Here is a 25,081-nt window from a genome sequence, read left to right on the forward strand (position 1 = left end):
CCAACCAACTCCGATCCTGCCTCGTTTCCTTATCCACTCCGTCTATCACTATCACTCGTAATGTCTTTCACTCTTCCAAGCGCAAATGCAGCTCTTCAGGCGTAAACAGCCTGAGGCTTCTCAGCCGAACAGCGCAAAGAAACGGGCTATGGATCGTAAGAAGATCGCCATTGTGGGCAGCGGCTGCGCTGGCTTGGGTGCTGCATGGGCTTTGAAGAATAGCAGCGAGCATGAGGTCCATATCTTCGAGAAGTCGGAGCGGTTGGGCGGTCATACCAATACCCAACTCTGGAAACATGGTTCCCAGTCAGTGCCTGTGGACACGGGGTTCATCGTCATGAATGCCGAAACGTATCCGAACCTGCTGCGATTCCTCGATGAAGTCGGTGTACATCCAGTCGAGACAGAGATGACTTTTGGGGTAACTCGCGATCACGGTGCCTTCGAATGGTCTGGCGAGGCACGCGGCATATTCGCGCAGCGACGCAACCTTTTCAGGCCAAAGCACTGGCGGATGATTTTCGACATTATCCGCTTCAATCAGTTCGCCCTGGACTTGCTGGCCGATGAAGACGATGATGAGATTAGGTTTTCTGGGTTTTCTAAGCGCAGCAGAAAGCATGCAGCAGATATGACCATTGGCCAGTATCTTGAAAAAGCAGGATACTCGCAAGGTTTCTGCGATGACTACCTCATTCCCATGACTGCGGCTGTTTGGAGCACTTCTCCCGACAAGGCCAGCTTGGAGTTCCCAGCGCAGACGCTGGTACGCTTCATGTGGAACCATCACCTGCTATCGACTGTATCACAAAGACCTCCTTGGCTGACCATTCCGGGCGGCTCGCAGCGGTACATCGACGCCATTGTCAAGCAGTACCCAGAGGGTCGACTTCATGTGCATACTTCATGCGAGGTTGCAAATATTCTACGTCCTGCTCGGCAAGGTGAAGGCCTCGTGACTGTCTCGTGGATCAATGCAAAGACAGGTCGTATTGAAGGCGATGCTTTTGACCATGTTATTCTGGCTTGCCACGGCGATGAGGTCCTACCTTTACTTGCAAAGCACGGTGCTCCGCAACAGTCAGTATCATCGGCTCCGTCCAGCACGCGAAGCAAATCGACAAAGTCGAATGGATTCATCAAGTCCTCATCTGGTGTTCAATATGTTACGCAAGAAGAGCTTGACATCCTATCGACCTTCCAGACCATCGAGAATGTTGCTTACCTGCATTCGGATCTTGACCTCATGCCGAAGCGACGCGAAGTCTGGACAGCATGGAATTATCTGGTGAACTCAGCACCCTCAAAAATGTCTCACCCTGCAGGCGTCAGTCTGACCTACTGCATGAACATTTTACAGCACCTGTCAGAGGATACGTTTGGACCTGTGCTGGTCACCATGAATCCTTATCGCGAGCCTGACCCTCAACTGACACAGGGCAAGTTCGTGTATCGGCATCCCTTGTACACTGTTGAGGCTGTAAATGCTCAGAAGAGACTTGGGACAATCCAAAACCTTCGCGGCGTAAGCTATTGTGGTGCTTGGACTAAATATGGCTTCCACGAGGACGGCTTCAGTAGCGGCCTTCGAGTCGCCATCGAGCATTTAGGCGCACAGCTGCCATTTGAGTTCGTAGACTCAACATACAGTCGAGGCCACAAACCAGAGCTGTTCTGGAAAGACTATCTGCTTCGGCTGATATTGCTGGTATTGCTTCTTGTAATCAGGGTTGTGGAATGGTCGGCAGGACTGCCTGTAATCGCGTCACTGATAGGCGTTGCATCCAGCGTGGCAGGAATCATGCTCGACATTTGCGAGCATGTTGGCGTGATCTAGATGATGTAGATGGCAGTGGCAATACCAGACATAGATGTAGAAGTGTAGATACCCTTAGTTTCAAAGCCGATCTGCAGGACCCACCTTCAAACACACTTTCCTCCTTCTCAACTCGCACCACCCACACAAACCGCACAACATGCTTCCTCCTATACAACCAGAGATACTGTCTGCCAACCCCAAGTTTGACGCGCTCTATCGCGACCTGTGCACCAACAAATTGGAACACGATGGCACTACCAGACTCGACGCGAAAGCACAAAAGGAGCACGATGCCATGGTGGATGAGCTAAGGAAGGCACGAGTCGCAAACGCGAAGCAAAATCTTGTCAGAGCGTACCTAAGGACTGTCTCGTTCCGTGGTGATGATCTTCCAGATGAGGTGTGAGCGATGTACTTGTTGCGACTGATCTTGATTAACAGACTGCTAGCTGCAAGAACTTGTTTCGATTATCGCTGCCACATTGCAAGCTCGGCTTGCAAAAGAAGACGCTCATCTTCTACGAGACGATGTGGACAAGTTCAAGGTATGTGCATGCTGTGGTACCATGATAGCAGCGGACTTCTGACCCTGCCACTAGGACAACATAGCCCTCATCGCCCTTGTGGTATCGCATGCTGCCGCAGAAGACATCACGGCTTTGGCTCGCATACAATCGCCAGAACAAGCACTGGACTGGAGAGACATGCCAACTCGAATACGCGATAGGCAGACCAGTATCGCCAAGGCAGATGCTGAAATCGCGACCACACGCTTGAAGCTTGTGCACGAGGCTTCCGATCTACACCATCTTTATCGCAAAGTCATGGAAACAAGTATACGACTCCTGGAACAAACAATACACGGATCAGTCGCCCGAAGCACCAAAGCGAAAGCCGACTATCTTGCGACTGTGGCAGAGGGAATGAGCAGGAAGCTTCAACTCCAACACAGCCAGCTTATGAACCAGGTAGGGTCGTCCGAGCTGCAAGATGTCCTTCGCTCGAAATCCGACGATCTGGGTGGAGAAAGTATGACGCTACGCAGGAGAACCCGAGAGCTCGAGGAATATCTCGAGGAGTATAGGAAGGCTCAAGCAGTGGAGGGTCTGGCGGAGGAATACGCCGCAATACTGCGGGAAACGGATCAGGTTCAAGCCGATGTTGAGAGACTTCATTCAGCAAGGGAGAAGCGCAACTGAGAGTCGTTGCAACGACTCGTCTTATGCCTCGCGCAATGCTGCACCGCCAATGGAACTTATGTTCTTCGCATCGCTTCAGCACACCAGCAGGTTCACGCAACGGCATCGGTAGAGAAGACGACAACACGGTCAACACCACAGCAAATTACCACTAAATGACTAAGCTCGGCAATGGAATTGGGCGTCACGGGTGCCTGGCTGCTGATACGAGATATTTTACCGAGGCGCTTCTCCGACTTCTGTTGGTCGACCTTCTTCACCCTCGTACATGACATTTTAACCTTGCTGTGCCCTATTATCATGATGGAGAAGGACGATCTGAAGAGGCTAAACGCTAGCATCGACGCAGTCGCTGACATGGTACGTACGTATACGGGCACTGCAGCGCATATTGTGGACTGTACAGCGATGGACCAACCATGTCAACCCTATCGTGATCTACCAGGGTACGCCACAGTCGTCGTGAAATAAAGTCAGACGATGTGGCACTATCTCACTGTTGAAAGTCTTTGTTTTATGAAGCGGAGGTTGAGATATGGCAGCTAAGCGAGCAGAGGAGACTGCACGATGCAAGAGAATCATTCGTGGAGTCGCAGAGCCAGTTCGCAAGCAAGTCAGTCATTCCAATTCGCGAAAGCGTCTGCGATCCGGCCTGTGGAGGTCAGAAATGCGCGTTGCGCCGCACAAAGCTGCCATGCTCTAAGCATTCCTCTCGGATGCTGGCAGGTTCAAGCAATGGCATGAATAGCGAAGCTGACGACGTATTCGATGGCATTGATCTTTATTGAGGGCACTTGGACGCCCGCAGTGGCATCATCTCTTCGACGATATAGCTAACTTATTCCTCTCTATAGGTCGTATCTGGAGCGCCTAACCACTTTTCACTCCCATTCCTGAACAATGTGAGTAACGCGACTGCCGTGCTGTTACACCTAACACCCGCCTTGGAACGCTCCTGGCCTCTTATCACCTAGCTGACCTACGCTACCTTTAGATGGAAATTGTGGAGGCCGAGCAGAATTCGCCGTCAACGTCGCGAATTGTTTACCGCTTCCCAGTCGTTCCAGAGTATCTGAATCCGGCTGGTGGCATTCATGGTGGTGCGGTTGCCACAATCTTCGACATTACCACCTCATGGTTGCTCTTTGTATGTGATACAATGACAATGGCAGCTTATTCGATGGGCATGATCTGACTGCCATCTAGCTCATTGGAAGGCCCGGATTTTGGGAGCGTACGGGTACTACCAGGACTCTAAACTGTAGCTACCTTAGGCCCGCAGCTGGAGGACAGATCATTAGGCTTGAAGCTGAGGTGAGTGATGGTGTGATCATTGGTGGCAGGACGGCTGATCGTTTCAAAGGTCGTCCATGCTGGGAGACGGCTCGCTTTCTTGAAGGGTATCATGATGAGAGAATCTGATGGCGCAAAGATCGCGGCATGTGAGCATCACAAATATAACGTCGAGGGCGAGTCCAAGGTGTAGCGCAAGTCGTCTCTCATTGAGCGCTGTAGACAAGAATAGATGCCGCCGAGCGCTTCGTGCTATCCCCAAAGCCAAAGCTGCGGTATGAACCAATGGATGATCAACTTTGGGCCACAGCGTGATCGGCGCGAGAAGTGCACAGCTATGCGACAAGTGCTTCATGCAACAGCCAATATCAGAGTTGTAGCTGACACCTGCTGATGTGTTGAAGCGTGGCGCAGAGTGTCGTAGGGGCGAAAGACGCCGCGCAGCTACGATCCACACTAGTATAAACTGTGGCGAGACAAACCGCAGTCCGCTTCATCACTGATCCGCGTTCGAGAATGTCATGTACACACGATGTTGCCGACCCTCAAAAGTCTGTGACTCTGCCATTATAACTCCAATCGCCACGCCATCTCAGTGGATCATTTTTAGGTCCGCCGACCTCACCAGTCTGCGGATTGGTATCGCCGTCAAACTCAGGTGCTGCTCCCCTTCGCACGTTCGGGTGTAGCTCTTCTCCATCGCCCTTCGCCGCCAGTCGTGCTCTTTCTCGTAGCTGTTCAAGCATCTTGTCTGCCTCGCCTGACCTCACTGTGGCATTGCCGAGCTCTGCACTTTCAGCTGCCACATCGACATCCTTGTGCTTCTCAGTATCTTGTTCAGGCTGCTTTGGGGTGCTGAAGGCGCCCGTCGATTGCTTCTGTAGTCGCTCGAATATTTCTTGCTCTTCTTTTGGAAGGCGTGGTGGAGACGGGCCAGTACTCCAGGACGACTTGATGGCGGTCGAGGCTGAGAACGGACGGCGAAAGAAGCCAGGTCGAATGGTTCGGATGACTCTGGTGCACTGCATAATGACTGTGGGCGTGGAAGTATCGCTTGAAGCAAGGCAAACGTGAGTACTGTTACATCATGGATGTGTTCGCGATTGGCAAGGGCGGCCGATGACGGTAGAATAGCGCCACAACACGAAACTGTCGCGCGGCGTAGCTTTGTTCCCGGCGAGCTTGACTTCACTTCGCAGCAGCGCTCGACTTCCACGTACTCAGGAGTACGTGCACTCAACATCTGCCTTGAGCATGATGAGTGTGCCATGGCCCAGAGGTCTGGAATCGATAGCGAGATATCAGCCGATGACTTTCATCGTTCCTGCCTTCCAAAGCACCAGCACATCGGGAGCTGCATGTGTTGAGGATGTGAGATGACAGCACAGTGCCAGTGAGTGTGTGTGTGGTGAACAAGTGAATTGGCTCACTGGAGGGGAGATCCATGAGTGTACCTTCCTCACATGCTATCATACACGTCTCAGAACTCTTCGTGACTAACATGCTCCGCTTACACCGTTTCGTTCTCCTTCATCTCACACAAGCAGCAACACTGCACTTCAAACAAAGCTACAGCCGGCATCAACACACTCACGTTCCACGACTCACACAACTGCTACTTGGGCACGAGCTTCCACAGCATAATCGGCTGCATTGTGCTATCTCAACCACCCGTTCAACATACCAACACCTCCCTTGACCACCAAACACCCGCTAGCTTCGAAACTTCTACCACCCACCATGAGCTGTCGTGATTGGCCAGTCGTGCGGCTGTTCTTCAGCGGCTTCGAAGTGCCAGGTCCGCTCATCGCCAAAGTGTCGAGACTTTGGAAGCTCTACCACTTGCTTCGTGGTGATTACAGAGCCGCTGTCAGACGCCTCCACGAACGCTACGGTGAGTGGACAAAGCCTGCTCGGCCTCATCTCCGCCCGATCAGCTGCGTCCATGCTTCTGGTCGGCGCTTTTGATCGACGAAGACGCGCCTACTAACAGCGCGATAGGCCCACTCGTCCAGATCGCTCCGCACGAGTACAGCCTCAGCGACAAGAGTCTCGTCTACGTGCCAAACCTCCACCACACCTCCAGCATTGTTCTGCCATCTTGTCAGCACAACCTCGCACGCACCTTTCGCATGGCGAATCTGTACAGCGCAGAGAGCCAGATTGACTCTTGCAACGAGAGCCTATTCGCCCTGATCATGAAAGCTGGCGACAAGGGCGACATCGTCGACATGCCGGAATTGCTGACCCGTTACGCCCATGAAGTCATGCTTGCCTGCACCGTCGGACAGCGAGCAGGGTTCCTTGAGCACGAGTCCACGGAGCACCAGATCGACATGAGCGTTCTGAAGAACTGGAAGTTCTACGCCATCTTACATGGCTCTTACCTGCGCTACCATCCTTTCATAGCTAGCATGATCAAGCGCTGGCACGTATCTGGCGGGTCGAGCGCCCAGCTCATGATGAGACTGATGCCTTCAAGACTGACTAGTGTTCTCGGCTCCTCAATCAGCTCCCAGAGCTCCGAAGCGATGTCAAGCAATGCTGAGCTCGAGACTTGCATCGCCTTGACAATGGCTGCTGCAGATCCAACGGTCGCTCTCATCACCACCGCACTTCATTACATCTACAGTACACCAAACCTACTCGAGAAGCTCCGGGCAGAGATAGCTGCAGCGCAGCTTTCGCCACAACCTACTTTCAAGGAGCTGATCTTATCTCGCCCAAGCATGCCAACGCTGCATGCTGTTCTGCTCGAGTGCACTCGGCTACACCCGCCATACATCACAGGACCTGAGTACCGCTCAGCTAACGGCGAGGTTGACGGGGAGCAGAAGATACCACCGGGCGTAAGTCACATGCTTCATTTCGGAGGCCGCGTGCCACACACACGCGCACCATCATTGTGCGACGACTGACAATAGCACAGAGTACAATCGCGCTTGAGCCGACAATGATACACAATAATCCTGGTCGTTTTGGCGATGACTCCAACGTCTTCAACCCAATGAGATGGCTTGATGCGTCACTAGCGTGTGATTTGCAGCGCGCGTTGCTCGCGGTAAGTCCCACAACAATAGCCACAATACCTGACCTCCCAGCCATCTTTTCTATTGTCCATGCAGAGATTGTTCTCAATAGCGCTTGGTCTATAAGAGAAAATCTTCCACTCGAATTCTTTCTCTTCTTCTTCTTCCTCTTCATCAACACGACACTGCACCCAAATACACCACACTTGCCAGCAAAACCGCTCACACCTCTACAGTTCAACATATCAGACATGACCAACATTGAGGCAACCATTCTACTCATCGCGAGCAAAATCATCACCCGGTTCACCACCTTCTGGGACTCCGCCAAAATGCAAGCCACCGAGGTGTTCACTCAAGCCACCGAGAAATTCACACTCTTCCGCTTCTACCTTGCCCAAGGCATTCCACGCAAAAACCTGGGCGTTCTGCTCCGCATCAACCCTATCGACTCATCGACCAAGAAAGCAGAGAACGTCGACGCTGCCACCAACGACGGTGCTGCCACCACCGACGGTACTGCTGAAGCTGCCACCGACACTCCCGCCGACCCTGCTGCCGACACCATTGCCGACACTGTTGCCAACGACACTGCTGTCCATACTTCTACTGACAATACTATCGACAATGCCATCGACGATTCCATCGACAATGCTGTCGAAGTTACCACCAACACTCCTGCTGAGACTGCTGTCGACCCTGCCACCAGCTGTGCCACCGAAGCTGCTTCCATCAAAGGTGACTCCACCTCATCTACCGAAGACGACAACGACGTGTCCAGTACAGCATCTCTGCCGAAGGCTGAGGCCGACGTCACCATCTCGACTTCAGGACCCGACTCGTCCTCGAACGGCCTCACCCACGTTGCTGCAGCATCTTCACCGAAGGCTGAGGTGTCATCTGGCGCATCCGCTACAAGCAGCAGCCACCGCGGCTCGGGCTCCAGCAAGGCGAGCTTCAACAGTGCCGGCAATCGCACCACCGCTACCCTTCCTGCCGCTAACCAGCTCGCCACCATCTTGGGTGAAGACGATGCCAACGAGCTGTTGAACGGCCGCTTCGCACCAAGCCGTAAGAACTTTCTCGGCACCAAGGCGCTCTACACCAAGCCCATTCCAGACGCCTTCCTCCGTCGCCTCGTCCATAAGGCTCTCGAACAGACCCACGGCTGGCGTCTCTGTCACTACAACAACCCTGACACCAACATCATGGCCATCGGTCTCCAGGGCTCCATCCCTCGCGCCTACAGCAAGTCCAAGCAGCAATCTGGCCAAGGATCCAACAACAAGCGTCCATACAACAAGAACAACAAGAACGTCAACAGCCGTGGTGACAACAACAAGAACTTCAACAACCGTGGTGACAACAACAAGAACTTCAACAACAACCGCAGTGGTCACGGCAACCAGGTCTCCAACCGTGGTGGCAACCCAGCACCTGACAACACCACCACCGCGCGAGCACCACCAGCAGCTGGTGCCTTCCAGGCCAAGTGGGCCAATTTTGCCACAGAAGAGGGCGCCCGCGTGGACTACTGGAAGACTGCAGAGGGCTACGCAGAGCGCCAAGCGAAGATGGCCACCAACGATGCCGCTACCAAGGCAGCCGGCACTGATGCTGACGCTCAACCACGCTTCACCACCACATTCAAGCAGACGAACGGCGAGACGGTCACAGGCAAGCTGGGAGGTCATCGCAAGGCCATCAACGTCGTGAAGTACTGAGAAGACCTTTCTGCCATCATCACCATCGCCGGCGATGTGATGTGAGCGATGGGCTGCGAAGAGAAACATGCGTGACTTTTACTTGTATGCTAGATCATCCACACTACTGATGGGCTCGATTGCACACACCGATTGTGCTGGCAACTGCTTTTGTTTTTAGTTAAGAAAAGCTTCCTCTCACTGTTGTGCCTTCCTGTCACTTGTCTTGAGCAATCGATCTGTGCATAGCCGTTCCTTGCTGTCGTCTCGCCACGCAAACATCTACCTCGACACAAGAGTGGCAGAGTACACAAGGTGGCTTCTTCTCTCATGCCTTCGACTGATGTGGGCTTGTCAATGGATCAAATGACGCTGCTGCGAATACACTGGACACGAATGGCGTCAATTTTGTTCAGCAAGATCTGTGCGGTAATATCAATCTCATCGAGGTTCTCGAGGCAAAGATGACATCGCACGCATTGTGATGCGAGGAATGTCGTCAACTCAAGCACTATGCTACACCGTTAAGAGTAGAACACCTCTATAAGTAACAGCAGCATTGTGGAATGGTCCCACACTGGATCTGTCCGGTAAGAGTAGCAATCGACATCACAGCGCCCCGTGCGCCTACGATGTGCCGCTTGATACTACGCATCGCTCTGACGCCCCCGTGCAATCGAGCCACAGCCTCTTCAGTGAATAGTATGAAGTGCCATTGCTTGCATGCCACTACACGACATTCACAACTTGGTCTTGATGAGGAGTCGGCAACATGGTATCAAGGGTACTCTTTGTTGCCTCTACGCAATAATTTGACAACACCTTCGCAGTAGTGCACACAGCGCTCTATACTATACATAGACCCGGGTATCTGCCCAGCTCTCTTCCAATATCATATCCATACCCTCACCACAGTACTCAGGACCACCTCTCACACCCGCCATCATGGAACCACCAGTACCACCGCACCCAGTGCCGCATCCAGGCCCAGTGCCTCCCTTCTACGACGCAGCCAAGACCTCCGTCCTGGACGCCATCTGCAAAGGCGACTACGGCGCTCTTCTTCGCAGCTCGACACCTTCCCCGAAGCCCGACAGACCTCGCCATCAGAAGAAGTCACTGCGCGAGAGGCATGACGAGTATGCCAAGCGCATGGATCTTTGGCGTTAGAGGACTGCATTCACGGACAGGCGGCGGAGGTGAATGCAAAGTCGATCACGGACCACCATGAGTCGCTGCGATAGAATGGCGCAAAGGGGAGTAGATTTTTCACCTGTAGTGAGCTTTATGCCACAATGCCCGTGCAAATTTCCCTTCATCTACGGATTCTTTGACTGATGCACGAAGCGCTTCCCTCGCATGGACTGCTAGTATCCTCACAAAGCAGTCGCGCGCCATTGCGTTGGAGCGGAAGCCTCGTCCTTGATATCATAACGAGGCGCTCGGCGGCAACGGACTTTGTCATCAGCTCTTACTCTTCTCTCGTCTACAAAGTTCTTTGGTCATTCATCACATCATGCAGAGTTCTCGAAAAAGAACGTCGGCTGGCCTGGCACAGCATTCTCTGCAGCCTGAGGCAGCTCTGTGCGGTCCTCACCGACCTTCACGCCCGAAGCACCGGCAACCACCTTGCCCTTCTTTCCCTCCTGTTCCACCGCCACGATCTCCACAGATGCGCACTTTTGGATGGTTTGTTGTAGACCAGGTACCATTTCGGTCAACACTTCCACTTCGTCGAATGCCAGCTTGCGCTCGAAAACTGTGCTTGGGTCGATGCCACCCTCGAGGCTCTTCTTGAGGACTTGCACGAATGGCATTGCTCGCTTGCTCTCCTTCTTGTCGATAGCCTTTGACACGCCAGAAACGTCAAGCTTCATGTCAGAAAAGTTCTTCCGCACGATATCGATGATGCTGTCCTGCCATTCTGGGTACTTGAGAGCGCAAAACACGGTAAGCTTCTTGTCCTTCTTCGGGTCGTATGAAGTCTGCTTGCCCTTTTGCATCTTCTTAAGCTGAGCGCCTTCAGCGCTGGTGATGTTGCTACTCGTTGAGCGCACGTAATCGCGCGCAGCTGTAAGATGCGGCTTGGTCTCTGGAGCCTGAGGGTAGAGAGCGTTCTGAACAGTCTCCGCCTTTTTCAGGACCTCGAGCCAAATGTGCTCAGCCCAGTGGGGTGCTACAACGGTCACGTTCAATGCTTGCAGCTCGACATAGCGCCTCACCAGATCGTGGTGCATGCCGATGCCGGCGGCCTTTGTCACTTCACGATAGAAATCGCGCGCGCCGGCGAAGTCGTACAGTCCGTACTTCAGGGCCGACTTGTAGTTTGTCTCGCTGTAATGCTGCTCAACTTCCTTCACTAGACCATTGATCTCGTTCTCGAACACCTCGTCCCAGAAGTGCTTCTCGCCAGTGCGCTGAATTGAGTCGTTGGTCTTATGTCGCTCGTTCTGGCGGACTTGGTCGTAGGTTTCGCCGTCTTTGAGAAGACGAGCATCATTAATGACGCTCTCGCACCACAGACGAAGCTCGTACATGCGAAGAATGTTTGCATTTGCGACAGTCTCATCAAAGTTGGCGTCCTCGATCGTGTCGCCAGCATCTGCAAGCGCGATACGTGTTGCGTCGGCGCCGAACTTCGCTATCGAGTCTGACAGAGTAAGGAAGTTTCCTGTAGATTTCGACATCTTCTCTCCGTTTAGCAACAGGTGTCCGTTTACACGCACAGCACGTGGCCAGTACTCTGGCTTGAAGAGCGCAACGTGGACGTAGAGGAAAAAGGTCAAGTGATTCTGGATCAGGTCCTTGCCGGAAACACGAAGGTCCAAAGGATACCAGTACTCGAATTCGCGTCGCATGCGGTGAAGGGTCTCTTCCTTGATCGAGGTCTGGGGGATTTCGTCCGTCCGGTCAAACAACCAATCCCAGACTTCGTCAGTGAGTTCTTCGGGCGCAATGTTGGCTTCACCACGCTCCTTGCCGAAGATGTCCTTGTGTAGCAAGTGTGCAATGGTATAGTATGACATGTAGATGGTCGAATCTGACAAACTTTCAACAAGCTGGCTTTGGTCCCATGGCAGCTTCGTGCCCAGACCGTAGCTTCGTGCGCACGCCCACTGAGCTAGCCAGTCCATGACCTGTACAAAGGCGTTCTTGGTCTCGGTCGAGAACGTGTTCAGACCGTCGCCGTGCTCATTCTGAACATGCTTCAAGACCTTGGGCTGCCACTCTGGATCACCAGATTTCTCCGGCGTACCATAGTTCATGAACCACTGATCGAGATGCCCAGCAACACACTCATCACCGGATCTGCTGATGACTTGACCATCGGGTTCTGCGTATGCAAAAGCTTCACCAGCGTCGAGCAGCTGTTGTCTCACCAGAGGCTTGGCTTCCTCGACGCTCTTGCCAGCAAAGTCACCGTAGATCATCTTGCCCTTGTAAAAGCCCTCCTTGTAGGCAAGCTCTTTGGCTTCAGCAAGCTGCTTGGCGTCCTTCGGTGAGTTGATCTTCATCGTTTCAACCAAGTGCTTCGCCGTCAAGTTGCCGTAGGATGGCGTCTCGATGATGGGTAGAATGTCCATGTCGACCCACTCCTTCTGGATCTTGTAGTACTCGGCCTTCTTCGCGAGATCCAAGCAGGTCGCATAATCGTCAGGCGAGTCGGATGGCACGCTAGTGACTACCCCAGTACCCTTTGTCGGCTTGACAGACTCCATTGGCAAGATGCGCACGCCATCCTTCTTCGTTGACAAAGGTGCGTTGACGAGTGTCCCGACAACATCCGAGCCTTGCAGCTCAGCGACTTTGGGAAACACACCCCATTGCGGGAAAATGTTCTGGAAAGCCATGTTCCGCGCTGCCCGATCAGAGATGAAGTAGTACTCCTTGCCCTTCTCGATCTCGTAGATGCCATATGTGACAGCTGGCCCGACGAAACAGCAGTTCTGACCATACATGGTCTCTGGTCGTAGAGTCGCTGGCACGAAATAGACATTACCACCTTCTGGTATCTTTCCCTCAACTTTGCTCTTGGCAGCCTCCGCCCATTCCTTGACGCGGAGCTTCAATGCAGTGTACTCTTGCACGCCGACACCTTCGCCAGACTGTCTGTCGTGGTCCATACATGCCTGACCATCCTTGGGCGAGTAGACTGTGTATCGCTTGCCGAACTTGATCTTGCCGAGCTCTTTCAGACGGTTGACCTGCCATCGAACGAAGGCATCGTAGTATGGGTTGGCGTCGGTGGTAACCATGGATCGTCTCCAGTCGACACGGCAGCCCAGGTTGTTCAGATCGCGCTGCCAGAGTGGTGGAAAGTGTGTCAACCAGTATTGAGGATCGGCGAACCTGTGGATCTCTTCGACGGGGATCCCGAGAGCCAACATGATCTGGAACTGGTACTTGAGTGCGACGTTGGTCTTTGCGTTTGCTTTTGACTTCTTGGTGCTGAACTTGGTGACGTCCTCCTTGGTCGTCTCCTGCGTGGGCGCCGGTGGGTTGCCATTGGGCTTGTTGTTCTCGTCCTGGACCTCGTCGGCAGGACACTTCTCGAAGTTCTTGCCAAACATGTCAATCTCGCGCACCAGCTTGTCTGCACAGGCCTTGATGGGCATTCCCGTGCAGTGGAAGCCCTGGGGATACAGCGCTCGCTTGCCTTGCATGCGCGCCCATCCGACGGCGAACTCCAGCTTACTGGCGGTGAAGGAGTGGCCGGCGTGCGGTGTGCCGTTGACGTAGGGGTAGGCCATGGTGACCATGTACTTGGGGTGCTTCTTGCGCAGCTCCGCGGGAGCGATGGAGTGGTATGGCACTTCCTCCAGCGACGGGGCATCCTGCTCGAAGACCTTGCTCAGCTGCCATTGCTGCTGGTACTTCTTCTCGCTGGCAATCAGCGTGTCCCGCTTCTCCGTGTTCTCGATCTTGAGCGTGCCCTTTGGCTGCTGGGCGGGGGCCAGGGCGTCTTTCGTGGCCTGAACGGCTGCCATGGTCGCGGGTGGCGGAGCGAAAGAGCGCAGGCCACGCAGCCGTGGCGTGGAGAGGTAGCGAAGGAGCGACGTGGTGAGTCAGGCGGTATGAGAGGGAGAGATACCCTGTGTGTGACGTGCGGCAGTGTTTGTGACTGTGCTCTACTGAGAGCTCCAAAGTTTTGGTTGCAGCGGAACGTGTCCCGCGAATGGAGTGTGGAGGTGTTGCACCTTGCCCAGGTACATCCATCTGTACTAGCACGACTAGGTACCTACAGCAGCCTCCTCTCACAACGTCAAGCACAAGGTACATCTCCCAAAGTACATCTACCCTCCTTCGACATGGCCAGCCTCTTCGCCGGCCTGTTCCGCAAGGCGCCCCAAGTGCCAGAGTTCGCGCCCAAGTTCCCCTTCTCCCTCGCGACGAATCCATACCGCTGCAAGCGAACATGGCCACCGGACTTCACGCAGCTCTCCCCGAAGCATCAGTTCCGCCTCGAGCGACGATATAGGAGGAGGTCGAAGCTGAAGTGGGCGCGACCGAACTGGACCAAGGGCGTCAAGCTGGCACAGTGGGGCAGCATCGTCTTCGTTCTCGCCTACGGAGTGCTGTTCATGCAGATCGACGACCGGAAGACACCATTCGACAAGGTCAGTAGGGCACGCGAACAGACCGGAACGATGAACTCCACGCGAGAGCAGACGTCAGACGACAACAGTCCCGTTGCAACGAAGCAGCCGTCATGAACATCGACACGGCGCACCACGATACGAACACATCCATACCATGCCGTAGTATGCCAACATAGGAGAGGAACGGGCCGAGACTACAGTCGCAGCCTTTCACCGGCTTGTACAGCTATGCTCAGCGCCGCAGTGAACAAGGACGAGCAATACCCATGCGATCGCGAGGTGCTATTCCGTCTCCATTGGACGTGCCCGTCACAGCTACTGAAACGCTGAAGGCCCCGATGCTCCAGTGGGGCCTTGGAACTGGACGGTTGCATCGTTACTTTGGGAGTCCTCGGTCAAATTGGAGCCGTGAACGAGAGCGCAGTAGAACGGGCATGTTGTTACGGAGAACGAACAGGCATCGAACCCAACATCTGGCCAATACGAAGAGACCGATTTCACGCTTCCCGGATTCAAGGATACCGTATGGATCCCTCCCATTGCCGACGTTCGCACAGACCAACATCGGCACCGCGCCGGCGCTACGGATCTCTTCACAAAGACTTCTTTCACAGCTACTTATTCCACTACCATTCGTCTCCCTCCATCAACAGCGACCCTTGCCGGGGTAGCTCAATCGGTAGAGCGTGTGGCTCTTAGCTTCTCAAGCGAGAAAACCTCAAGGTCGAGGGTTCGAGCGTATGTTCACTCAACCAGCTTGTGGTGTGTCTGTCAGTGACTAACGTTCATCCAGCCCTCCTTCGGCTATTCCTATACAAAGTCTTCAGACCTTTCATTTTTTGCACTCTTTTTGCGTGTTGATAGCTTCTCAAGACTGGGATGCGTCCTGCCTGTATCCATTACATCAACGGGCATCGACCTGGGGGTAGATCATCGTCAATATAGGCTAAGCGACAAATCGAATGGCCGTGCAAGTACAACAGCGCTCATGTAAAGAGTAACGGGGACGTGAAGAGGCTAAGCAGCGCGCCGAGCAAGAGCGAAGGCGAGGTTCGTACTGCTTCTCATTAGAGCTATACCAGCTTCCTCTTTCCGCTGACCGGAATAAACAATCACTGTCCTCCAGCAACACGGGAGTCCCACACTCAGTCCAGGCCAGCTGCGCCTTCATGCTTCGAGCCTTCATTAGTGCACTATTTCCAGGATCAATCACACCAATCTGTTCTACATCATCTAATATCTATGCTTACCTTGTCTCCCGAGCAGCATGGACACACATCCTGACAGTGTAAGCGGTCTGCTACAAAGCAGGCATATCATAAATATTGAGCTTACACAAGCTGGTGACGGAATGCAGAATGAAAGTCCGCATGCAATGCAAGCTGCGATGTCCGTCCGCTTCTCAAGACGCATCTCCTGGTACCCGCTCAAGCCCACCAGCTTTGGAGTCATGAGAGCAGTCGCAGCTGCTGACGCTATGAGCGTGATTGTAACGAAGAAGGTCTTCATGATTGTAATCCGTGTAAGGTCTTACTGTAGCGATATTTGGCTCGATGGCCGGTTTATGGTCGAAGGCTAGTCCTTATCTATAATCTTCTAATCCTTTATGGTTTGCCAGGTTCTCCTCACTGTCGACAGCCTATCCTTCCAAATTATGTTGATCCGCTACCCTATTGGACACGACCTCGTCGGCGCCTTCGATCCAGCCTCTTGCCCCTACCTCGGCAGAACCTCACGAAACCCCTTGATGCTAGGAGATACTAGTTCTAGACCTACCGGGTAGGGCTCTTAGCTTCGCAAAGCGACATCACCTTAAGGGTTAGTGCTTTCTTACTACAATCGTCAGCCTTGCGAGCTTCTTACTAACAATGCAAACAGTCGTGGTATGTTCATACCAAACCTTACAGCATACTATCAACAACATCTTCTTTTGCGTGTTGATAACCTCTCAAGACTGGGACATGTCCTGCCTGTATCCGTTATACCAACGGGCATCGGTCTGGGGGGTAGTATATCATCGTCACTCTAGGCTCGCTACGACCTCAGATCACCTACCTCTTCTTACTACATCCACTTCCCTCAGATCCGTCATGTTATCGTCTATCCGAGCCTACAAGCGAGCATGCGACAACGTGTGTCAGGCAATTTATTGCTCGGCCGTCAATGCCCCATCGACACGAGCAATAGCAAGTAGTGGTACATCCTAAGTGTCTTGATCTCCAGGATCGTGATCCTACCCTGATCTTCAGGACCTACTCGCCTCCCACAAAACGTAGTTGAAGAACGATGCATCACTAGCAAGTTGCAGAGGGAGCTATGCTATCCAACGAGTCTCTCGTTGTATCACCATAGATGCCTCTACAGATCCTACCGATATGCCTCTCTCTCAAGTATATCAAGCCAGACATGACCAAGTGCTGTTGACAGAATTGATTGCCGCCCAGGTCACTCACACAGCTAGCTAGCCTGCCGAAGTCTGCCGTAGAGTACTATTCATCCTGACCTACATCTAGCATCGCGCGAGCGCGAGCGCCTCCCACAGGTTGCCATGTCCACGCATTGCTTCGGCACGCCGGCATGTTGAAGCAACGAAGTCTGTAGCGAAGACAGCGACGCGCTCGGCGGCAAAGAACTTTTTCATCAGCCCTGGGACATCCATAGAGCATTTCTCGACTTGGCATTGTAATGGGAGTCATGTCAATCACACACATGGCTTAACGACAAAGGAAAACCAAGTTAATCGCGTATCTACATGCTTCTGCTGCTGCTTTGCTCTCTTCCTTTGGCACTCAAGCGGCAATGGATCTCTTCTGTCTGAGAGAGAGCTCAAGCTTGCCTTTCTTTTGTACTATACACGACCCCTTCTAAACAAGTCTAGCAAGTCTACGAGAAGCTCTTGGTGAAGCTCTGCACAACCTCCTTCAGCTTGCCCTCAAGGTCCTTGCTGAGCGCACCGTCCTTGTCAATCTGCTCCAAAAGGGCCGATTCGTTGCTCTTCAAGTGGTTAAGAAAGTCAGCCTCCCATTGCAGGATCTTGTTGACTGGGACACTGTCGAGGTAACCGTTGACACCAGCGAAGATAAGTGGTACCATCTCGTTGACGGCCATTGGCTGGTACTGCTTCTGCTTCAGGAGCTCGGTAAGACGCTCACCACGGCTCAGAGTCTGCTTGGTGGCGGCATCAAGATCGGAACCGAATTGTGCGAAAGCTGCGACCTCACGGTACTGAGCCAAGAAGAGCTTGAGGGAACCAGCGACTTGCTTCATGGACTTGAGCTGGGCAGCAGATCCGACACGGGAGACAGAGAGACCGACGTTGATGGCTGGACGGATACCCTTGTAGAATAGTTCGGATTCCAAGAAGATCTGGCCGTCGGTGATGGAAATGACGTTGGTTGGAATGTAGGCAGACACGTCACCACCCTGGGTCTCAATGACTGGGAGGGCGGTGAGGGAGCCGGCACCGAACTTGTCGTTCATCTTGGCGGCACGCTCGAGAAGACGCGAGTGGAGGTAGAAGACGCTGCGAGAGATCAGTAAATGCCGAGAAGTCGGTGCTGCGGTGGATTGACTCACTCTCCTGGGTAGGCCTCACGACCTGGTGGACGACGGAGGAGCAGAGACATTTGACGGTAGGCGACGGCCTGCTTGGACAGATCGTCGTATACGATCACGGCGTGCTTTCCGTTGTCACGGAACCACTCACTAGAATCCCCTAAAGTCAGCATCGTGTCATGGAACCGTGGCGTAGTGCTGTGGTATAATTACGTACCCCATGGAGCAAGCGGTGAAAGGCGCGATGTACCTGTGGTCCTCCTGTTAGTGTCGCCGTCAATGCGTAATGCAGTTTGATGTAGACTTACTGCAATGGAGCAGCCTCAGAAGCGGTGGCGGCGACGATGACGCTGAAAATTGATCAGCAGAATTCGACCACGAGACTGTAACGTTAGGGTACCTGTATTTCATGGCGTCGTTCTCTTCAAGTGTCTTGACGAGCTGAGCCACGGTGGATCGTTTCTGACCGACGGCAACGTAGATGCAGTAGAGCTTCTGGTGCTCGTCGGTGCCATTGTTCCATCGCTTCTGGTTGAGCATGGCGTCAAGGGCGACGGCAGTCTTACCAGTCTGACGGTCACCAATGATCAACTCACGCTGACCACGGCCAATGGGCACCATGGCGTCGATGGATTTGAGACCGGTCTGCACTGGCTGGTTGACAGACTTTCGTGGAAGGATACCGGGGGCCTTCATCTGGGCACGGCGACGCTCGGTGGTCTTGATTGGGCCCTTTCCGTCAATTGGGTTACCAAGAGCGTCGACGACACGGCCGAGCATCTCCTGGCCGACTGGGACATCGACCTGATGTTGTGGTCAGAGCTGATCTCGCCAACGCTTGGCGTCTGCCATGAAGATACTCACAATCTCTCCGGTACGCTTGACGGTCTCACCCTCCTTGACCAATCTGTCGGAACCGAAAAGCACAACACCGACCTGGCCGGCCTCGAGGTTCATGCACATGCCCTTGACACCGGAGGCGAACCTGATTGTCATTAGCCCGGTGTTGCCACGAAGAGGCCCTTGCGCTGTACGTACTCAACCAGCTCCTCAGCCTGGACGTTGCTCATGCCGTAGACACGTGCGATACCGTCACTTTTGTGCGCATTAGCCGCTGTACCATGTGTCGCTGCACATTCGTGTTTCATCGTACCCGACAGTAAGAACTCGGCCAGTCTCGGCGAGACCCGACTCCTCCTGCACGCCACGGATTCTCTGCTCGAGGATGGAGGAGACCTCGGTCGGCGAGGCCTTGGTGTCGGCGGCATAGCCACGGTAGGCGTTGACGGCGGCGGGTGCAGTGCGCTGCTGTTGATGGAGAGATGATGTTAGCGCGCTTGTCCCTGAGCTGGCCCGGGGGCGCTGGGCACGTCTGCACAGCTCCAGAGGAGCTCCAATACCGCCTCAAAACGCGGTCCGCAGTGGCTCTGGGCCCCATTGAGGCCACTGCTGGTGCTTCGGAGTGGCATTGGAGCTCTGTCGCGGGCGCAAGAGGTGGTACTAACCGCTTGGATTCTGCTGCCAGCGGACAGGGCGCCGGCCGCGCGAGCGCTCGTCCGGATCGCGTTTCTGAACATGGTGGAGGTACTCTGGAAGCTGTGTGTGATTACGGCCGCTCCCACAGCGTGTTGTAGATGGATGGAAGAGTGGGGAGTGGGTGGTGGATGGGAGATGTCGTGGTGTGAAGACCTTGAGCTTGCCAGTTTCCGTCCCACAGCGTCCGTGCTGCCAGTTAGCCGATCTGCTCCGACGCAGACAAAATGCCTGGCCACTGCAGCGTCACGGCAACCTCGATTCCACACGCGATTGTATAGATATACGGACACGGTTAGGACGGACTACAGATATCTGTTGCAGCCAGCATCTACATCGACTGCCAGATCGCGGCGCAGGCCTCGAAGCAAGCAATATTTGGCCCGGCGGTCGTGACTGGCCGCGTCTTTTGGCTCCTCACATCTCGCATCCACCTCGTCAGCTTGATCACCCTCTCCTCACTCTTCCTCGCTCACACACTTCACACCAGTCGATGCCGACCGATCCATCTCCTTCGCGAACAGATCGTTCTGACAGACTCCATAGCAACATCTTCAATCATGGCCTTGAACCTTGAAAAACAGCTCCTCTTCGTATGCGCCACTGTCCTTGACATGTATCACAGTCGATGCTGATATTCTAAAGTATGGTTCTTACCACCATGATCCGGTACCAACTGATGATCCGACCGCATTTTAACCTTTGCTCACATGCCCAGGTCAACATTGGTATCCACATAACCTTTGTGCCGATACTGCTCTTGACGGGGTTCCTTTTCGTGTGTAACGAAGTTCCAATGATACACATTAGCACTGACCTTACGGCTAGGGAACGAATACTCCCGCTGTATCAGCCCCGGAATGGCTGTCCATCCCATACTTGCCGTATAACCTCGGAACCATCGCCTGCTTTCTGTACTCATCCTTGTACGTCCTCATGGAACCAGTCGCAGGCGCAATGCTGGCACCTCTTCTCCTGGGCGGAACAGCATACGCCAACCACCTGACTTCAACACACGGCATGAAGGCCAACTACATTGCCATCGGCGTTCACATCTTTTCCTGGGTCGTGCAGTTCATTGGACACGGAGTCTACGAGGGCCGAGCTCCTGCACTGTTGGACAATCTGGTACAGGCGATCTTTCTCGCCCCGTTCTTCGTCTGGCTGGAAATACTGTTCGCATTCCGCTATAGGCCAGAACTAAAGGCACGCCTGGATACTGCTATCAAGGCAGAAGTTGCCAAGTTCAAGGCTCAGAAGCAGGGCCAGCAAGCGAATGGTGATCTCAAAGCGAAGGACGTCACCAATGGCCATGCGAAGTAAGGGCTCTGGACCTCACGACAGATGGATCTTCAGTCGCACATGTTTGGATCACGGCCGCAACAACGATACTACAAGGAAGATTTTAGTTTGCCCAAGACACGACTCGACAGGCTCAGAAGATGGCGTGGTTGCAGCATCAGGGAGGCGGGTCTTCACAGCCAAAGTTATGATTGCGGGATAGGCGATTCTTGTGGGTGAATGGCATGTGGCATTGTATAGCAAGAGGTGTAAAGGTATCTCACATGTCCTTGCAACCACCTTTGTTCTCTGTTGGCGTTGCGATTCCGTCTGCTTGGTAATATACAATGGTTGCCCGTAATTGCGAGACATCCCTCTCCTCCCCGAACGCCTACGCTAAAGATATCATTTCATTGATCTGGTGGATCGAGCCGGCCTATGCCGCAGAAGTAACTTCTTGAGTGGCCTTTCCTTCCTCCGTGGACCTAGTCGCACTATCATCCTCGATCTCCGTGGCTCGAGAAGCATCTCTCGCGGTCACTGTTGGAGGTTGCATGTTCGCAGGTCGTTCCTCCACCTTGTTCCTGGGTCGCCAGTCTCGTATGTGCTGGACCGATCCACCCTCTACCACCAGGTCCTTGCTGTCTGCTGATCTTCCTAGTACTGTGCCTTGTAGCCTGGGGTCATCCCCCGTCTTGCTGTGCTTCTTCTTCAGTATCGTAAGGAAGTCCTCTGATCGCACAACGCCACCTCCCACGCCGACAGCTGGCAGCATCGCAGAAGTCACTTCTGGCGCGGCCACCCGCTTGATCTCTCTGAACTGTGTCGAGTCGTAGAATCTGGTGAAGTCTCGTATGTCTCTGGTGTCTTCATCCTCCCTCTTGCGCTTTTCCGCCACGACGCGCGTTCGACCTCCGTTCTCTGGCGCGGCTAATTCCGTGAGAGGTATTCGCAGTCTCTCCTTCCATGCTTGCTCTGCAGGATCGTCCAGGGGGATCAGCACGCCGCAGTCGGATAGCGCCATGCGCACATCTGTGATGGTCGGCACTGGATCGTTGTGGCTGGATAGTGCATGTTGCGCAGTCGCGGTCGCCAGAGCCATCAAATGGCGCTCCGCCAGGTTCACGAGTGTGTCCAGAACCGAAGGTTTGGTGCTGTGGAAGCCTGCGGCGCGTAGAGTGTGGATGATGGTGGGTCGCAGCAGAGCTCGGTGGATATCGTGTGCTTGCGACATGATCGCGAAGTATGAGAGATATGTATTATCGCAGTATCATGTTGGTGGCAGAGTCGCGACGCCGATAGTGTGCTCGCGGTGGTGTGTCGTTGTGTATCGCATGTGAGCCTGATCGAAGCAAGCAAGTGAACTTCGTCTTGGTGCTTACTAACACCTTGCAATGACTTCCTCAATTCTTCCACTTCGGACCCCATTCATCACAACAATGGTTGCGCGCTGAGCGATTGTCGTTGACGCGCGGATATTCGACATGGCCTCGAACCAAATCCGCCAGAGCTTACATGTATGGCAAAAGCTGAATGCGTGAAGAGCGCACCTGCCGGCCTCCCTTCAAGGATCCCTTCCTCCTTCGAGGCCTTGCTGGAAAATGCTCCGAACGGATTTTCTACAGTGGCCCGACAACGCTGCGAATACAATGCAATGTGTACGCGCTGGCAGCGTAAGCGCGAAACGTTGCCTCATTTTGCGACTATGCGCGAGAGATGAGCTGCCACTAAGCGCCTAGAATCCAGCGAATGTCGCGGCACAGCATGGTGCTCATCATGCTTAAGGTGCGCGGGGGCGTTGTAGCACATGTGTCCCTCCCACCGATTTACGGAATCTACGATGACGAGAAAGATCAATCACCTACACTGGCAAACACCTACACTGCTGCTCTGCTCTTTTCTGGTGGGTGTTACGCTCGCCATTGGTCATCATTGCTTCTACCAGTCTCTCCACGGCAAAGAGGTATCTGCTGGATCGATAAGCATCATCGGAGTACAAGCGACACAGCGGCAACTGGTCTCGGTGGCTGGCGTAAGCATTGCCTTTGTGTTCAAGGCAAGCCTCGTCTTGTGTGCTTCTGTTGCATACATTCAGCTATTCTTCCGAGCCAATCGCACTCGGGCTTTTACGATCGAGACCTTGGATCACTGGTATGCCGCCCTGGAGGATGTACGATCCTTGTTCTGCATTTCGACATACTACAGGTATCCACTGTTGACATTGGTAGCCTTGACAGCATGGTATGTTCCAATACTGGCGTAGCACTTGCAGGCTTCACTGACTGGTCTATCAGGCTGCTTCCGATAGCAGCTGTATTCGCCCCAGCAGCTATCTCGGTGACGTTCGATCAGATTCATCCATCTATGACAAGGCCACTGCCTGTGCCTCGCCCAGCGTTTGACAGTCTGGCTTTCGGCAGCTACGTTACGAATGAATGGACCAAGCTCTCGAATGCGACAAGTATCGTTCTCAAAGGACCAAGTGCCGAGGTCTCTCGAATCGCGAGTGCGGTGGCTGCAGGAGGCAATGTTCTGCCTATCGCACCTCCTGCGAGTAATACGTCTTGGCAGGTGACTTTCGAGGCACCAAGACTGCGGCGTGAGGATATGGATCTCAATCTACGTGCAGCAATACGACAGAACGTGTTGCAAGCTCTTCAAGAGTCCACGGCCAACACTAAATTATATCCTGCGTACGACGGCAGCATTGGACCAGTCTTGTCTCAGTACATGCCAGCGTATCTGTCTTGGACGAACGCATCTCAACATGATACCGAGGTACCTTCCGTCAAAACCAGTAACAAATGGGAACTCATAGCCCAGCGCTATCTATACGATGCTGAGCTCAGCACCAACCTGTACGTCGGCATCTTCCCTCGCGCATTGAACAGTTCCTCACTCGGTCCGGACATCTTTCACGGCAAACTTCTCGACCATAACGAGGCTCGTGCTGAACGCCGTAATCAACGACGAACAGGCGCGCGAAACAATACCGGGTAAGGACCCATTACCTAAACAGATCGCTCAGGCTACACTACGAGTACGGTCAGGGAAGGCTGCTAGACTACCACCTACGCTGTAGTCTCATGGAAGCCAGGGCAGAAACATCGTCAGCGGTTGCGTCTGATCAATCTGGCTTCTGGTCGGAAAATCTAGCAGCATCCCGGGCTTACTGAAGGCGATGTTACGACAGAAACATCTGTCCGGGCACTAGCTTGCTTGAACCACGAAGTGGATCCAAGTCACGGTCCACATAAGAGGGCTATCTGGCGAATAAGATTGTCTCGCTACTCAGCACTCTGTCTTGTTCTAAGCAGAGCGATTGTGCTCGAAGGGTTCCGGCATACCATTACATTACATTGCTTGGGCAGGGCATCATGCCGGCAAGGCGACAGCTCGACAATCCAGCGTGAATACTGATCGGAGGGGCGTCTCCAAGTCAAAAAAGACCGAAGGCCACGAAAAGTCTTCGGTAGCGATTGACTGATGTCGACACAGAAGCCCATCTTCACCAAGTCACGTGAAGTCGCGTGTCAACAAGTAAAGCGGTGGGCTTCACCTCTTTGCCATCCAAAGCAATGATCACTGGTGAACCATGTCGAGATATCGAGCAACTAGGACGCGCAACCACAACGATCGCGTCCCACTACAGCTGGCACACTGGATAACACGGCAACGGTAGCGGGAAGCACGCGCACGCAGCACGATAACATCACGCGTGGCGCGTAAATTGTCGCACTATGCGACTTCGCGTTTCATGTTTTGAGAGGTGCACGCCAACGGCAGGACAACACCGCAAGAAGCCCTTCAGCGTCGACCAAGTCGGAACTTCGTGGGACGCTGTGGAAAGAGTCTGCTTGTGCCGCGGACAGGAGTTGTGAAACTACTGAAGTGCTGATTTTCTAGCTGCCTCACTAGGTTCGTTGACACTTTGCAGGACGGTTTACTGTTTCATGCAGATCAAACAATGGCCACTGAGCGTGCAACACAGTGTGCCTCTACAGAAGGCCGGCCTTGAAAGCTTCTCCAAAGCTTATCCAACCCGCATGAAACATTGTCCACGGCTGCA

The 25,081-nt window shown here is 53.7% G+C and overlaps 13 protein-coding genes across 13 annotated transcripts; 8 read left to right on the forward strand and 5 right to left on the reverse strand.

Annotated features, from left to right (window-relative positions):
* Positions 1-85: 85 nt before the first annotated feature.
* Positions 86-1,837, forward strand: CLAFUR5_01918 (uncharacterized protein; the record flags this gene model as incomplete). The annotated part of the gene is made up of 1 exon (XM_047901066.1): positions 86-1,837. One exon carries the CDS (start codon positions 86-88, stop codon positions 1,835-1,837), a length of 1,752 nt encoding a protein of 583 aa, XP_047755809.1.
* Positions 1,838-1,976: 139 nt separating this feature from the next.
* On the forward strand, positions 1,977-3,018 carry CLAFUR5_01919 (uncharacterized protein; the record flags this gene model as incomplete). Its single annotated transcript, XM_047901067.1, has 3 exons — positions 1,977-2,219; positions 2,269-2,364; positions 2,419-3,018. 3 exons carry the CDS (start codon positions 1,977-1,979, stop codon positions 3,016-3,018), a joined length of 939 nt encoding a protein of 312 aa, XP_047755808.1.
* Positions 3,019-3,189: 171 nt separating this feature from the next.
* CLAFUR5_01920 (uncharacterized protein) lies at positions 3,190-4,504 on the forward strand (the record flags this gene model as incomplete). Its single annotated transcript, XM_047901068.1, has 5 exons — positions 3,190-3,378; positions 3,873-3,920; positions 4,013-4,165; positions 4,225-4,332; positions 4,382-4,504. The coding sequence occupies 5 exons, from the start codon at positions 3,190-3,192 to the stop codon at positions 4,502-4,504; spliced, it is 621 nt and encodes a 206-aa protein (XP_047756546.1).
* A 352-nt stretch (positions 4,505-4,856) lies between these two features.
* Positions 4,857-5,339, reverse strand: CLAFUR5_01921 (Succinate dehydrogenase assembly factor 4, mitochondrial; the record flags this gene model as incomplete). Its single annotated transcript, XM_047901069.1, has 1 exon — positions 4,857-5,339. One exon carries the CDS (start codon positions 5,337-5,339, stop codon positions 4,857-4,859), a length of 483 nt encoding a protein of 160 aa, XP_047756533.1.
* A 712-nt stretch (positions 5,340-6,051) lies between these two features.
* On the forward strand, positions 6,052-9,064 carry CLAFUR5_01922 (Pisatin demethylase; the record flags this gene model as incomplete). Its single annotated transcript, XM_047901070.1, has 4 exons — positions 6,052-6,205; positions 6,313-7,160; positions 7,241-7,372; positions 7,577-9,064. 4 exons carry the CDS (start codon positions 6,052-6,054, stop codon positions 9,062-9,064), a joined length of 2,622 nt encoding a protein of 873 aa, XP_047756935.1.
* Positions 9,065-9,988: 924 nt separating this feature from the next.
* CLAFUR5_01923 (uncharacterized protein) lies at positions 9,989-10,213 on the forward strand (the record flags this gene model as incomplete). Its single annotated transcript, XM_047901071.1, has 1 exon — positions 9,989-10,213. The coding sequence occupies one exon, from the start codon at positions 9,989-9,991 to the stop codon at positions 10,211-10,213; it is 225 nt and encodes a 74-aa protein (XP_047756545.1).
* Positions 10,214-10,557: 344 nt separating this feature from the next.
* On the reverse strand, positions 10,558-14,031 carry CLAFUR5_01924 (Leucine--tRNA ligase, cytoplasmic; the record flags this gene model as incomplete). Its single annotated transcript, XM_047901072.1, has 1 exon — positions 10,558-14,031. The coding sequence occupies one exon, from the start codon at positions 14,029-14,031 to the stop codon at positions 10,558-10,560; it is 3,474 nt and encodes a 1,157-aa protein (XP_047756547.1).
* Positions 14,032-14,352: 321 nt separating this feature from the next.
* Positions 14,353-14,757, forward strand: CLAFUR5_01925 (uncharacterized protein; the record flags this gene model as incomplete). Its single annotated transcript, XM_047901073.1, has 1 exon — positions 14,353-14,757. The coding sequence occupies one exon, from the start codon at positions 14,353-14,355 to the stop codon at positions 14,755-14,757; it is 405 nt and encodes a 134-aa protein (XP_047756548.1).
* Positions 14,758-15,788: 1,031 nt separating this feature from the next.
* On the reverse strand, positions 15,789-16,152 carry CLAFUR5_01926 (uncharacterized protein; the record flags this gene model as incomplete). Its single annotated transcript, XM_047901074.1, has 3 exons — positions 15,789-15,836; positions 15,894-15,923; positions 15,979-16,152. The coding sequence occupies 3 exons, from the start codon at positions 16,150-16,152 to the stop codon at positions 15,789-15,791; spliced, it is 252 nt and encodes an 83-aa protein (XP_047756761.1).
* A 1,374-nt stretch (positions 16,153-17,526) lies between these two features.
* On the reverse strand, positions 17,527-19,775 carry CLAFUR5_01927 (ATP synthase subunit alpha, mitochondrial; the record flags this gene model as incomplete). The annotated part of the gene is made up of 8 exons (XM_047901075.1): positions 17,527-18,166; positions 18,220-18,358; positions 18,416-18,448; positions 18,507-19,002; positions 19,063-19,183; positions 19,237-19,293; positions 19,352-19,506; positions 19,704-19,775. The coding sequence occupies 8 exons, from the start codon at positions 19,773-19,775 to the stop codon at positions 17,527-17,529; spliced, it is 1,713 nt and encodes a 570-aa protein (XP_047756772.1).
* A 516-nt stretch (positions 19,776-20,291) lies between these two features.
* CLAFUR5_01928 (2-hydroxy-palmitic acid dioxygenase MPO1) lies at positions 20,292-21,054 on the forward strand (the record flags this gene model as incomplete). Its single annotated transcript, XM_047901076.1, has 4 exons — positions 20,292-20,324; positions 20,377-20,400; positions 20,450-20,509; positions 20,560-21,054. 4 exons carry the CDS (start codon positions 20,292-20,294, stop codon positions 21,052-21,054), a joined length of 612 nt encoding a protein of 203 aa, XP_047756933.1.
* A 394-nt stretch (positions 21,055-21,448) lies between these two features.
* Positions 21,449-22,246, reverse strand: CLAFUR5_01929 (uncharacterized protein; the record flags this gene model as incomplete). The annotated part of the gene is made up of 1 exon (XM_047901077.1): positions 21,449-22,246. The coding sequence occupies one exon, from the start codon at positions 22,244-22,246 to the stop codon at positions 21,449-21,451; it is 798 nt and encodes a 265-aa protein (XP_047756934.1).
* A 573-nt stretch (positions 22,247-22,819) lies between these two features.
* Positions 22,820-24,012, forward strand: CLAFUR5_01930 (uncharacterized protein; the record flags this gene model as incomplete). The annotated part of the gene is made up of 2 exons (XM_047901078.1): positions 22,820-23,253; positions 23,307-24,012. 2 exons carry the CDS (start codon positions 22,820-22,822, stop codon positions 24,010-24,012), a joined length of 1,140 nt encoding a protein of 379 aa, XP_047756293.1.
* Between the last annotated feature and the right edge of the window lie 1,069 nt (positions 24,013-25,081).

The sequence above is a fragment of the Fulvia fulva genome, chromosome 1 (assembly GCF_020509005.1).
Source record: "Fulvia fulva chromosome 1, complete sequence".
Taxonomy (NCBI): Eukaryota; Fungi; Ascomycota; class Dothideomycetes; order Mycosphaerellales; family Mycosphaerellaceae; genus Fulvia; species Fulvia fulva.